Source organism: Dryobates pubescens, chromosome 5 (genome assembly GCF_014839835.1).
Source record: "Dryobates pubescens isolate bDryPub1 chromosome 5, bDryPub1.pri, whole genome shotgun sequence".
In the NCBI taxonomy this organism is placed as follows: domain Eukaryota; kingdom Metazoa; phylum Chordata; class Aves; order Piciformes; family Picidae; genus Dryobates; species Dryobates pubescens.
Window position 1 is genome coordinate 8,502,678 of NC_071616.1, and position 12,460 is coordinate 8,515,137.

Below are 12,460 nucleotides of genomic sequence, written 5' to 3' on the forward strand. Positions count from 1 at the left end.
GATAGTTTTGAAACTGTGGGAGGATGGAAATGATGGTGACTTCGGGGGTTTGGGGTTTTTTTAAAATCACCAAAGATAAATGACTTAAGGGCTGGGTTTATAGAAGAAAAGTCTAAAATGCTGGACTTGAACCTCTCAAACTTATTTATGAAGTTAACAGCCTGAGTTGTATATGAAAACAGTAAGGGAAGAGGGAGTAGAGATGGAGTATTAATACAGAGGAGTCATAGTAAGGACAGTTTAGACATCATATAGTAATTTGATTAGATTCCTTAAGTGTTCTTGTATATCATAGTAAGTACTTGCACTTCAGTGTCTGTAGGACAGAAAAATTAGTATCTTGACCTGCCAGTGCCATCATTACTGGCCTTTAGAGGGTAAAGCCTTAATTCAGGAAATGCAGCAAACCACTCTTAAAACCAATTTCTTCTGAGAACAGACCGAGACCATGGATGCACAAAGATGTGTCCAATGATGGTAGCAGTCTTTCAGCCTCAGAGGGTGGAGGCCTCTCTGTTCTTTCCAGCCTTTCTAACTGATAAAAGGGTAAGGAGTGGAAGCATTAGTGACTTCCCCATGCTTTCCTTCCCAGGCACTGAATGGAGCAGCACCTCCTCAGGTGCAGCCTCACCAAGTCTCTTCCAAGGAAATCACAGACGTACTCCCTCAGAAGCAGACCGCTGGTTGGAAGAGGTCTCAAAGACTGTCAGAGCCCAACAGCAACCAACTGCAGCCCCTGCTCCAGCCCCAGCTCCACAGCCACTACTACAGCCTCCTCCAGCAGCTTCCCAGCCAGCAGCACCAGCCTTCCCAGTCAGCACCTTCGTTGCGCCTCAGCCTGTGCCGGTGGGTGTGGTACCACCCCTGCAGCCAGCGTTTATTCCCGCTCAGCCCTACGCTGTGGCAAATGGGATGACCTATGCAGCCCCAAGCGTCCCTGTGGTCGGAATCACACCTTCCCAGATGGTAGCCAACGTCTTTGGTACTGCAAGCCACACTCCGGCCGCCCACCCGCATCAGTCGCCCAGTCTTGTCAAACAGCAGACGTTCCCTCAGTACGAAAGCAGCAGCGCTACCACCAGCCCCTTCTTCAACCCTCCTGCGCAGCACAACGGCTCTGCAGCCTTCAACGGAGTCGAGGGTGGCAAATGGGCTGCAGAGGACAAGCATTCGCAGCCCCCCGCTGCCGCTCCACAGGTAGATCCCTTTGAAGCACAGTGGGCAGCCCTGGAGAGCAAGGCCAAGCAGCGCACTAATCCCTCTCCAACTAACCCCTTCTCAAGTGATTTACAGAAGACATTTGAGATTGAACTTTAAGCAGTCTTTTGCGGGGGTTGATAAATTGTCCACTAGGGTAGTGGAATAAAGGGAGCAGAGGGGACTGTTTCTGATCAGTTTGCTTTGATAATCCCAAAGGTCCCTTCAAACAAAAATGGGTTAGAAAGAGGGAGCAGTTACGGGGAGGATATAAACATACAGAGAATTTAACATGCGGTTCTTAAAAGGATGCTGGAGCCACCCCAGTCTGCATTTCCTCCTCACTTGGAAAGCTGGAAGTCAAACAGAGCAAAGAAAGGCACCCAGTCCCAAAGCCTGTTCTGCAGAAACATCACTTCTCTCACAGTAAGGGAGGCAGAGTTTGCGCTTCTGTCCTTCTGATGCCCTGTGAGTCCTGGACAAACCCCCTCAGGGAAAAATGGATGGGGTGGGGTAGTGGGGGGGTGGACACGGGTGGGAGATTGTCACCTGCTTGGTAAAAGCTAGGTTTGTGGAAAAAGTTGAGCTTCCATTTTGAGTAACAAAGTGAATATTATATGTAAAGAATAAAGTAAAGCCAAAATCTTTATTTTTATGCATTTAGAATATTTTAAATAGTTGGATATTAAAAGCTGTATGAGTTGTAAGTAATCTTGCCAAAGGTTAAAAAACAAAAGGGGGCTGGATGTAAGAAATTGTACATAAGATTGATTTATCTCTGATTCTTATTGTAAGTAATATTGGGGGGGGGGGGTGGAAAAAGGGGCTCTAGCTTGTTCTTGTATCTGTTCATTGTAAGTAGCATATTGCAACAACAATCACAACCAATAAGTCATTATATTGTAGTTTTAAAGGAAGAAAATTAAAGAACAGTATTGTCATGGTTTGAGAACCATGGGGAAAATTTACTGGGTTTTATGGGAATCAAGCTACATATTCTATATAGTATGGTTTTTTCCTTTCATGTATTGCTGCAGTTTCTTTGTCTTAATCTATTGGTTCTAACACTACTGTGATAAGTTACTGTAATCATATCTACATCCTGGCGTGACCTGGGAAACCATTTTATGTTTGTCTGTCAAATAGCTCTTAGAGGTTTTTAACTTTGGTTTAATCCCCCCCCTCACCCCACCCCACTGATTTGTGAAACCTTGTGGTTAAGGCTGCAGCTGGTCCAGGTTCTGCCTCTGGTGACTTGTGAAAACCATCTCATTTTAACTTTACTTTTAAACTTTGGCCTTACAAGCAAATGTAAGTTATATATATTTGTACTGATGATTTATAATCTGCTTTAACAGAAATAAATGTTGGTGGTAGATGTGCTGTCTGTGAAAGCTTTGTTTCCCACCCCATTCAGTTCTCAGCCCACCTGGCTCTCTTCTCTCTTGTGGGGTGAATGTAAGCGAGCCCCGATTGCCAACCTAGCAGCTTAGTAACATCTCTTACTTTGTACACCACTTTCAGTTACCTTTAAGACTGAGCTGGCAAATACCCTTGTGACCATAACTGGCAGCCTGTGCTGAAAACACCAGGTTCTGGATTTGCACAACTGTATTTTCAAATGCTGAGACAGGGAGAAATATGAAGACACTAACATTCAAAAAGGAAAAAGAAGGAAAACTCATTTTCTTTCCCGTGCTCCCCAAAGGAGTGAACAGGAGAAGAGCCACATGAAAAGTCAGCATATTTTCCTGTCTTTTCTGTTCTCCCAGTCCACTAACAGAACCCATCACAGCAACAAGCCACCTAACTGCGTTCTTAAGTGCACCACATCAGTTTAGACACATGGAAAATTCAGACTTTGTCACCTGGAGGGGAAGAAATGCTACCTTTGGCCCCAGCATTTGAGCCTGCCAACACTTTCCATTTCCAGCCAAGTACAGTGACTGTCACAGGGACATGGTCTAGAACCCTTTCCCCTGTATGGATTCTTACCTGTTTTCATTATGTGAATAGCAATGACCACCGCTCCCTGTCTTCTTAAAGCTGGTACCAATCTTTTCAGCTTTCCAAAAAGCGAGCAAGTAGTTAGAGGCAGTTATAATAGGAAAGTAAAGCACATGTAGCCTATTCTGTTAGTTCCAGGTCTTTCACAGCAGTGCCCCAAAATCAACTGAAAATAGCCCAGTGCAGCTACACCCTTCCCCTACCCTGCAGATAACAGTAAATGACCTTCCTGCAGTCAATTATTTACAGAAGAAAATGAACATCTCAATTCTCAAATAAAAGTAAACATTCAGGCAGTTAAATAGCACCACAGAGAGGGAAAAGCTCAGCTTGTCAAACAAAAGAAATGTAAAAAGACTAACTATGTTACTCTTTTTAGTCTAAGTTAACTATGGCAGCGATGGCACGGAATTGAAGCAGGGACTGCATGCCCGCCAAACCCATCCTTACTGCCCTGGTTATGCAGCCGAAAGGAGGTCAGAATAGAAACCCACTCAATGCTGAAGCACCTGCAGTGTTAAAAGTTCCTGCCCATCAGAATACAGGTGCCTGTTACAGCCTTCATCAGTCTCAGGAGAGCTTTCCCTGGCCACGGCTTGTATAACCACGCAGCTTAAGCGAAAGCTGACTGGGCAGAGTATTTAAATAGTCTAAAAATAGAGCCTCTTGCCAGAGTGGAAAGGGATATTTTAGAACTGACTGCTTATTCTGGGACAAAAGTGACACAACAACAATGGACTTCCTACCTGTGCTACCCTCTATACCTGTTACATGTGCACTGCGAGGGCTTCGCCAAGACTGGCATTTACAGAGTTTGTGATTAACCCCTGGACTCCAAAGGACAAGTCATACTATATACTACAATAGCCTCATGCACACAGGAAAGGTGCTGGGCTGAGATGCTAAATGCAAAATTACATAGAGATCCTAGCAGAAGTTCTCAGGGCCATCTCCTTGTTTTTCAGTAGCCAATGATGTCAACTTCAAACCCTACACTGCAGCTATGAATTCCAGCAGAGAAGTTTTGCCCAACACAATTAAAGGCTTTTAACTGCAAAATCGGCATTGTTGTCTTTTCTAGCATGCAGAATCTATCAGACCACAGAAAGGCCCACCCCCAGATAGCTGCATGACTGTCACCTCTCACTCCTTTACTGGATTGCTTCTAGACTGTTCAGTTTGTTCCCATCTTGAAGCCACACCTGTGCTGAAGAGAGTGCAATCGTTAGGTTAGTAATTCTTAGGTGCATCTGAACTCATTTACTGGAGTTAGTGTCTAAACCAGCTTTAGGCTGTCAAGCCTGGGAATTTAACACCTCTGTATTACTGCTGCCCCTGAGTACTGAGTCTGGACTGGAGAGTGGCGTGAGCACAGTCCTGAAAGAGCTGCTTGCCTTGGAAGCCTTAAAGTGATACAACAGAAAACACCCCAACACACAAGCAACCTCTCAAAAGCAGACTCTTCAGCCCCCAACCAAATCACACTAGTCTGGTAGTTTCTAGTTACATCTATGCAAATGATAAATGAGCGATGGTGGTAATTAATATGGTATAACCCATCCAAAGTCTCAGCAGGGACACTGGAATGAGGAGAAGGGGGACTGGTAGGGCTGGTGGTAAGGTAGAACGGTACTGCAGAGGCTGTGAAAACTGCTTTTGCTCAGAATGAACTCCATTTTATGATACTAAAGACACCCAAGGGCCTTTCCCTGATGTAACAAATCATGATATTATCTCACCTCCCGAAACAGTGCAGACTTGCAGAGTGGCACATGCCTGCTTGCTGCCACTCAGTGCTAGTCTTGAAACACAGGATGCTTTTCAGTTACAGCTGCTCTGCATCTGGAGGTCCTCACTTGTCAGCCCACAGCAGCAGGAATCCACCCATGCTCTTCACAGGGCCAGGTTTTCCTGGACTTACCTGATCACAGGGAGGTTCGTTCTGGCAAGTCAAAGGCCCCTCCATGTGTTTATGTGTGTATCATTCACTTTTCCAAGCTGCAACTCAGCACAACACTACCACCAAGCCTGGCTTTGCAATGAATTCCAACAGTGTAATTCTGGGTCAAGAATGAAAAACCAGTAAGAACCTTATCTGCTGAGCCTTCCTAGAGCCAGAGGTATTTAAACTGCAGCATCTCAGAACAAGGCAACAGTTTTGGTATGCCCACCTAACTTATCTCTAACATTTGGGAAGGGCTAAAAGTATTCTTCTAGCTTTCTGTGAAGCATTGCTTCTGCATTTCACTCCAAAGCCGACTACAGTAAAGCAGACACCAAACTGACCCAACCAAACATGTATCTAAGGTCTACTGGAATACAGCAGCTATAGCAGCATGACATTACAGCTGCACCCCTAGAGCCAGTAATTTCACAGGACCTGAACACTAATGTTATATGCATCAAGCTATGTCTCATGGCCAGAATCCTTTGCAATTAGGTGGAAAGTGCTCTCCAGGATTACACATGTTCATTGCTCATTAGAGCTTTCTTTAAGACAGTTCAGGCTCATCTTCAAACAGAGACCTTTTAAGAGCACTTCTCTCGCTTGTATGAGTAATTGGTCTCTCTTTCATGCTTGTTGTCTGCCTTCGCTAAAGTCACAGCATCCTTATGTTCTAAACATCATGCTGTTCTGTGAATGACAGCAACTACCCTTAAGTGAAGAGGTGGATTAGCTACAGCAAGGCATACAGGGAGAAAGAGGCATTTGCAAAAACTTGAGGGTGTTGGGTCCCCCACCTTCAAACAGTTACACCTGCCAGTAGTGCTGTTCAATTCACCCTCCAGATTCGCATCAGGGCAGAGCTCCCAGAAAATTTCATGCAGTAGAAGGACAGAGTTCATATTCCCAGTCTTGTAACTGGTCACCTGGGCATCCCTGTGGGCATGGAGGCATCTGTCACCCGCGGTGACGAGGGCTGGCCTGCGACTGGTACTGAGAGCAGCTGGCACAGCAGAAGCTGGAGTAGTATTCGTTACTGCAGAGCCGGGCCTGCAGGATCAGGTCACAGTTGGCGAGGTGTGGCTGGTCCACGCACTCCCTGCTCACGTCCACAACACCATTCACAGTGGCTGCAGCCAAGCAAAAGGTGAAGCAGCTATAAATATACTGCCAGGGTTTATCTCCAGCATGTTCCTGCCAGTTCTAAAGGGATTGTTTTAAACTTAGTCAAACATTCAAGGATGAGAGAGAAACTGACTCCTCCAGTGAGATACAAGAGGAGAATGCAATTTCTGGGTCTGATCTCCTGAGGAGAGACCTCTCTACCCTGTACAAAGCCAGCTGGATGGTGTCCAGACTCCAAACACAAATCCTGCAACTATTATATCAACCAACTATAGCATTTTGGCCTAAGGAAGTTAATTAGGCTCCCAGTGCCTACAAATTAGCCTCCCAATGCCTTCTCCTACAATGAGTGAAGGGATATTTCCATTCCTGCTTTTCTGCTCAGGGAAAGCAGCGCTTCTTGAGTAGCACAGCCTAGAGGCTGCTACTGCTTCCCAAAGACCAAGGCAGGTGGTAGACAGGCACGAGCAATGGGCACAGGAGAAACAGGGTGACCAGGTTGTACTCACTGCTAGGCCTGCTCCTCAGCACCTTCACCTCTGTGCTGGCACTGACAGAGCTGCTGCTGCTGTAGGCATTACATGTGTAGGAGCCCTCGTCAGCCTCTTGAACATTGCTTATGATCAGGCTTCCATCCTGGGACAGGTGGATGTGGTGGCCATCTGCCCACATGGGGACTCCATTCCTGTGGTGAAAAACATTCTGTATCACTGTTCCCACCCAAGGGGAACTAAAGTATCTCTCTGTGCTCTTTGGGAACTAATGCTCTGTGAAAGGGGTGAGTTTCCACCAATTCAGCAGGAAGAAAGAAGAAATCTTATTTCACTACAGCCTGGCTCGACAATTAACATGGGTCTGAGCCAGTCGGCATCTGTTGCCCACTGTCTGTGTAGGAGGTAGCCAGCTGTGTGTGCTGTGTACAGACATTGCCCTTTCTGCTGTTACACATTTTTGAGGTTTGAGCAACTAAGAGAAAACCCAGGGTGTCTTTCCCTCTCTCCAGGTTGTGGTCTGGCAGAACTTGTTTGCCTGGCATCAGCTGCAGCATGTACTGCTCGAGGACCATCGGGGGTAGTGAGCAATGAGGCCTCTTTCCTCTCCCTGAAAAATCTGGGTGTGTTGTTTTGTTGTTTTTTAAATGTTTCAAACACCAGCAAGATTGTGTCTGTTCTGGAATATTCTGTGTCCAGCAGGAACACTGCCTGAATTACAAATTATCAAGGGAATGAAATGTGTTTCACTGAAAAGGGTTTCTTTCAGACTCTGAAACTTGCATCATTTTGTTAGCTCAAATATCACTGCTATGGAAGAAGAGCTCTCTTTGTGAGAGGGCCCATTTCAGTCCTACCCCTTGGAGCAGAGGGATTTAAACAATTACCAATCCATCCCTCTGGATCTTTCACAAGAGGGCTCTGGAACAGAGCTGATTATTTTCAAACAGGGAGAAACCCCACCAAACACTTTCACAAATTGAGAAACCATTAACAGCTTCTCCTTTACTTTTCTTAAAACACTTTAAAATCTCCTTTGCTCCCACGGACAGTAGAGTGAGCAACTATTGCAGCGGGAAGCTGGGAGAATAGTTGCTGTTATTATAGGGACTGAAACGTTTGCTGTGTTTGTGCAGAGATTAAAAAGACCAACTACAGTCCTCCTCTAACTACTGACTTTAGTTTTTGCTATTGTAATGTCAATAGCTTTCCAGTTTGGAGCCCTTTGGAACGCCATGAAATCTTACCTTGATGGCTGCTTTTCTCCTCATTTGGAATGTGAAGAGGGTAACCCCCCCAAGTCACAGGGATCTTGTCCAGGATTGTGGGGTACCAGTCACATTGTTTAGCAAAAGGTGAGTGTTGCTATAGTTAGGGCTGATAACTGTGGACCTCTCCTTTACCTGACAGGGATCCTGCATTATTATTTTGAGGGTAAGCAATGAAGTTTGGGAAGACAAGGAAAGGGAAGCTCTGTCTCATTTTTGCTCACCTTGACCACCTTATATTAACATTGCTGCCAGTCACTGTACAGGGAAGCTGAGCAGTTCCCCCCTCAGGTACTGTAACGCTTGGCAGAAGACCAGTGATCCTCAGCTCTCCTAGAATAGAAGGGAAATCAACACCAGCAGGAAGACAATGGCTTGCTGCCCCTGGTACTCCCTCATGGGAAAAGTCTGATATATGCTATGATGAGCTATGAGTCCCTAGGCCATCTCCTTGGTTTGTCTTGCTCCTATACCATTCCATACCAGTGTCCCAGACAAGGCCCTGACAGTCCCACTTGCTGTGCTGTTAGTCCCTCCTCCCAGCTGCCTGGAGCACCACAATCTACTACATGCGCACCCAGATTACCTTTGACTAAAACAACTCCCTGTCCTCAAGCTGCCAAGAGGTATGGCCAGACAAGAAACCCACACTGCCCAGCCCTCCCTGTCTCCTCTCCTGTGTGCACACAGGCATGTGTGTACTGACAAAGCAGATGTGTCTCCACCCACCCAGTACCTAGAGGTCGGAACAGGATGTGGCGCTGGTCCCGGTCACGTCCGTTTGAGGCGATGCAGGTGAAGAAGCCAACATCTTCCGAGCTGACACGGCTGATCACCAGCGCCCCATCCGACTGCTGCCGGTGTCTGGGGAGCAAAACCAGAAAGCTCCTCAGCCTGTGCTGGGGTCAGGATGTGTCTCCAGCCAGCAGAGCTGAAGATGAGCCTCATGCACAACTTTGCAGTAACAATGAACAAAGGTTTAGCTGCAGCTCAGTTCAACAGGTAATGCAACCCCAGGTCCTCTAGTTCCACCAGTAATGCTGCAGACGTCGGAAAATCTCTCTACTAGAGCAGGTTTGGGGGAGTGGATGGTGAGGGGAGCTGCAGGAGAAAAGCACCAGTTCATTTCAGGCACCTTGATCTCTGTCTTTGCTGTGAGCTTCTGCCCTGGCTCACAGACAAGCTGAGTTTTGGCAAATTTGCTTGGTATGTGTTTGCTTTTTGTTCATCTCACAGATTAACAAATTTCAGCTTTGGCTCAACTGTTCACTCAAGAGTTCAATGTTCAGACTGATCTACAAGTGAAACTTGGACAGTCAAGCAGGATGGTCTGGCTTTCATGGAGGAAGTTGCCTATACCACAAAGGACAGGCCTGAGCTACATGGACAGCAGATCATTCTCTCGGGAAGGAAATAGGCAAGGCAAGGCCAGGAGGAGGTCCTCCTCCACATGAACCTGCCTGTGGGTATGGTGGAATGGCCTGGAAGCTCACCTGGGAGACGAGAGGGGCTGCCCATCTTTCTGCCACTCAATGGTGAGAGCTGGCGACGCTTCCACTGTGCAGGGCAGTCTGACTCTCTCCCCAATGCTGGCCTCCACTACTGAGGGCTCACTCTTATCCATTCTCAACCTGCAAAGTCCACAAGCACACCAAAGATGCAGAATCTTCCTCACCCAGCACCTGACCTTCAGCATAAGGCATTTTTTCCATCACAATTTCATAGCAATTTTTTTTTTGCCTCCAATGGGAAAGGGTGGTCTCTGCACTCTCTTCAGAGCTCTGTCATTACCAGTATTCACACACACCACTCAAATCCTGCTCCAGTTCAGCACAGCTTGGTGCTGCACTCCTGCCAGACAGCTTAACCCTTTAGAGAGAGCACCACTGTTCCTTATAGCATCTCTCTGGTTAACAGCCTAGGAAGTGTTAGCAAAATGAGGGCACAGCAAATGGTACAAAGGCCTTGTATAAGCAAGTTGCCCACAAAGTGCTTATCAGGCACACAAAAATGAGCAGGTATTTTTTGGGGGTGTGAAGAGCCCATTGCAATCACCTGACTGCACACAAGGCCCAGCAGCTGGCCATCCACTTCGTGCAGCAGGGAGGTTTAGGTTAGGCTCTCAACACCCATCCCTTCCTGCTCTTTGCTCTGTCATAACTGCAGCTAAACACCATTTTAGAAGGGAGCTTAACCAGGATATTCTCAGAGTCAGATAAGACATCGTCTTCCCCGCCCCCATTCTCTGACCTGAATTCTTCATCTCAAAAGGCAAAACCAAAGAGCCTTAATTCAATGCTTTTAATTCATTGAATCAATTCTTTCTGCTTTTAGGCAGAAGAAGCTAAGGAGGCTGCTGGGGAGTTCAGTGAATTGGCTGGGATTATAGGTGGTAAACCCAAAAGGAGGGAAGGATCATCTAATCTAGAGCCCCTAACATGCTGCATTTGGGGCAAAAATATTTTTTTGCCCTTTTTATTTCTGTGGAGCCCAGAAGAGCCAAAGAAATATGCCAAAAGGCTACAAAACATGCCACCCAGTACATGAGGAGAGAGCTTTGAGACAAACTGGTTTGGTCACAAAATATTTAAAAATAAATGGGTGGGAGCTAATGTAATTTGAGCTTTTTTGGATCTATATGTGTGTGTGTGTGTGTGTGTGTATATATATAGTTAAGCAGTTCCTGTTCTCTTTGCCCACACTAACTTGAAAAAGTAGGGATGCTGCTGTCCCTGGTATTTCTACTTTCACTTGAACCTATCTCCTTTACTGTCAGCCTCCCTGTGCATCTTTGGTCAGAATATGCTTCTTTCAGGAGACCCTCGGGGAGGGCAGAAGACAGCTTGTAACTGGAATCTTCTCTCATTCCTGTTGTCAGCAGTTCAGTACTGTTTGCTTCCCAACTGTGCCCCAGAACAGCTGACCCAAGACCTTTCCAACCTTCAGCTTTTCTACATGAAGAGATGCCATATGGTTCATCAGCTGGGCATGGTGGACAAACTGTTGCTGTACGTGAACTTACCTGTAGGTGAGTTGCTGATGCGCAGAGGAAGTGGCTGCCTGTGCAACCTTCCTGCCTCTGGATAGCTCTCGATGCTGCTGGCTTCCCTTGTGAAGGACCTGACCTCTCTCACCCTCTGCCAGAACAGTGCTCTGGTACTCTATTCAAAATAAAATGCCATATGTGAATAAAAGGACACTTCTCACTGTGACCTCTTGCGTAGGGTTTCTGTGAGCTTGGGAGAGCTTGCTGAACTGGAGCCAAAGAGCCCTTCAGCCATCTGTTTTCTGGCTGACTAGTGCAGTGAGCCTGCGCCGTCTGCTAATGAGAGTCACAGACCTGCAGGCAAGCAATTTCAGACTCCTTTCTCTCCTCTGTCAGAGAACATGTTGCAGCATCCCCTAGGCCACAATGCCTTCTGCCCCACGTGCCATTGCTGTGACAAAGCACCCTTCAGAGATTGAAGGCTACAGGGTGCCTTGCTGGCCCATCTTTTGAGGCTAGTCTTTCATATTTTTTTGTTTTGTAAATAAGGCACGTTTTTGAGAACAGGGAATTGTTTGTTACCCAGCAGGATCTCTTGGGACAAAACACAAATGCACCAGCACAAACAGCTATGGCAGACTGGTCACGTTACAGCGCGAGATGGAGAGCCCAGAAAATTGCAGAAACTCCCACTTCCAGAGTCTGCTTTCTGGGATCAGGAGGCAGCTGATGAAAAGTTTGTTCCTGCAGCTGGCTTTACAGCTCCTGTTGTCAATAGCAGTTAAAAATGAGCCTTGAACTACCTTAAGTGGAAGATAAGTCACCTATGATCTGCAACCGGATCTGTCGTCTCTCGGTCCTCCCATCAGAAATGTGGCACGAGTAAGTCCCAGCATCCTCCAGCTTGACATGGCTGATCACTAAGGAGCTGTCAGACTGGTAGGTGTGCCTGCAACAGGAGCAAGGATTAGCTGCCTCTGCCTTGCTGTGGACAGCAAGTGGCCAATGCAGAGCAGCCTGTCCTGCTGATGTTACATAAACGACCACCACCACATCGTGCCCTCCCCAGCTTAGGAAAAAAACAAAACCCTGCTGACCACAGAGGGGTCACAGGCAGGGGAAATAACTGCAGCAGAAAGGAGGTCAGGAACAGAGAGGAAACTGAGATGGGAAACAGGGAACTGCTTTCAAGAACCCTCTCCCATGAGGAAGCAAAGTGGCCTCCCAGGCAGGAGCCTGAGCCCCAGCAGTCATCTAACAGAAAAGCATAACTGGGCTTTTCTGAACTGTGATTTTCATAATAGAACACAACTGTCTGGCTCCAAACTCTTGCTGAAAGCTGGTTTCCCAGGCAAAAAGACATGCTTTAAAATGGGTGTTTTGCTGTGGGCTTTTTATATATCTCAGATGGAAGTGCCAGAAACTTCTAGCCAGAAGCACT

General features: G+C 46.7%; 2 protein-coding genes across 12 annotated transcripts in view; one reads left to right on the plus strand and one right to left on the minus strand.

Annotated features, from left to right (window-relative positions):
- NUMB (NUMB endocytic adaptor protein) overlaps nt 1-2,009 on the plus strand; it is a 98,751-nt gene extending 96,742 nt beyond the window's left edge. For all 11 annotated transcript variants that reach the window (XM_054161529.1, XM_054161536.1, XM_054161532.1 and 8 more), the window contains one exon: nt 593-2,009. In XM_054161529.1, coding sequence (XP_054017504.1) covers nt 593-1,317 — 725 coding nt within the window. In that variant the 3' untranslated portion in view covers nt 1,318-2,009. The remainder of the gene's footprint in view (nt 1-592) is intronic.
- A 2,842-nt stretch (nt 2,010-4,851) lies between these two features.
- PAPLN (papilin, proteoglycan like sulfated glycoprotein) overlaps nt 4,852-12,460 on the minus strand; it is a 51,494-nt gene continuing 43,885 nt past the window's right edge. The window contains exons 22-28 of the mRNA XM_054161547.1: nt 11,844-11,968; nt 11,056-11,194; nt 9,527-9,664; nt 8,770-8,897; nt 8,258-8,366; nt 6,784-6,959; nt 4,852-6,279 (exon numbers count right to left, since the gene is read on the minus strand). Coding sequence (XP_054017522.1) covers nt 6,107-6,279; nt 6,784-6,959; nt 8,258-8,366; nt 8,770-8,897; nt 9,527-9,664; nt 11,056-11,194; nt 11,844-11,968 — 988 coding nt within the window. The 3' untranslated portion in view covers nt 4,852-6,106. The remainder of the gene's footprint in view (nt 6,280-6,783; nt 6,960-8,257; nt 8,367-8,769; nt 8,898-9,526; nt 9,665-11,055; nt 11,195-11,843; nt 11,969-12,460) is intronic.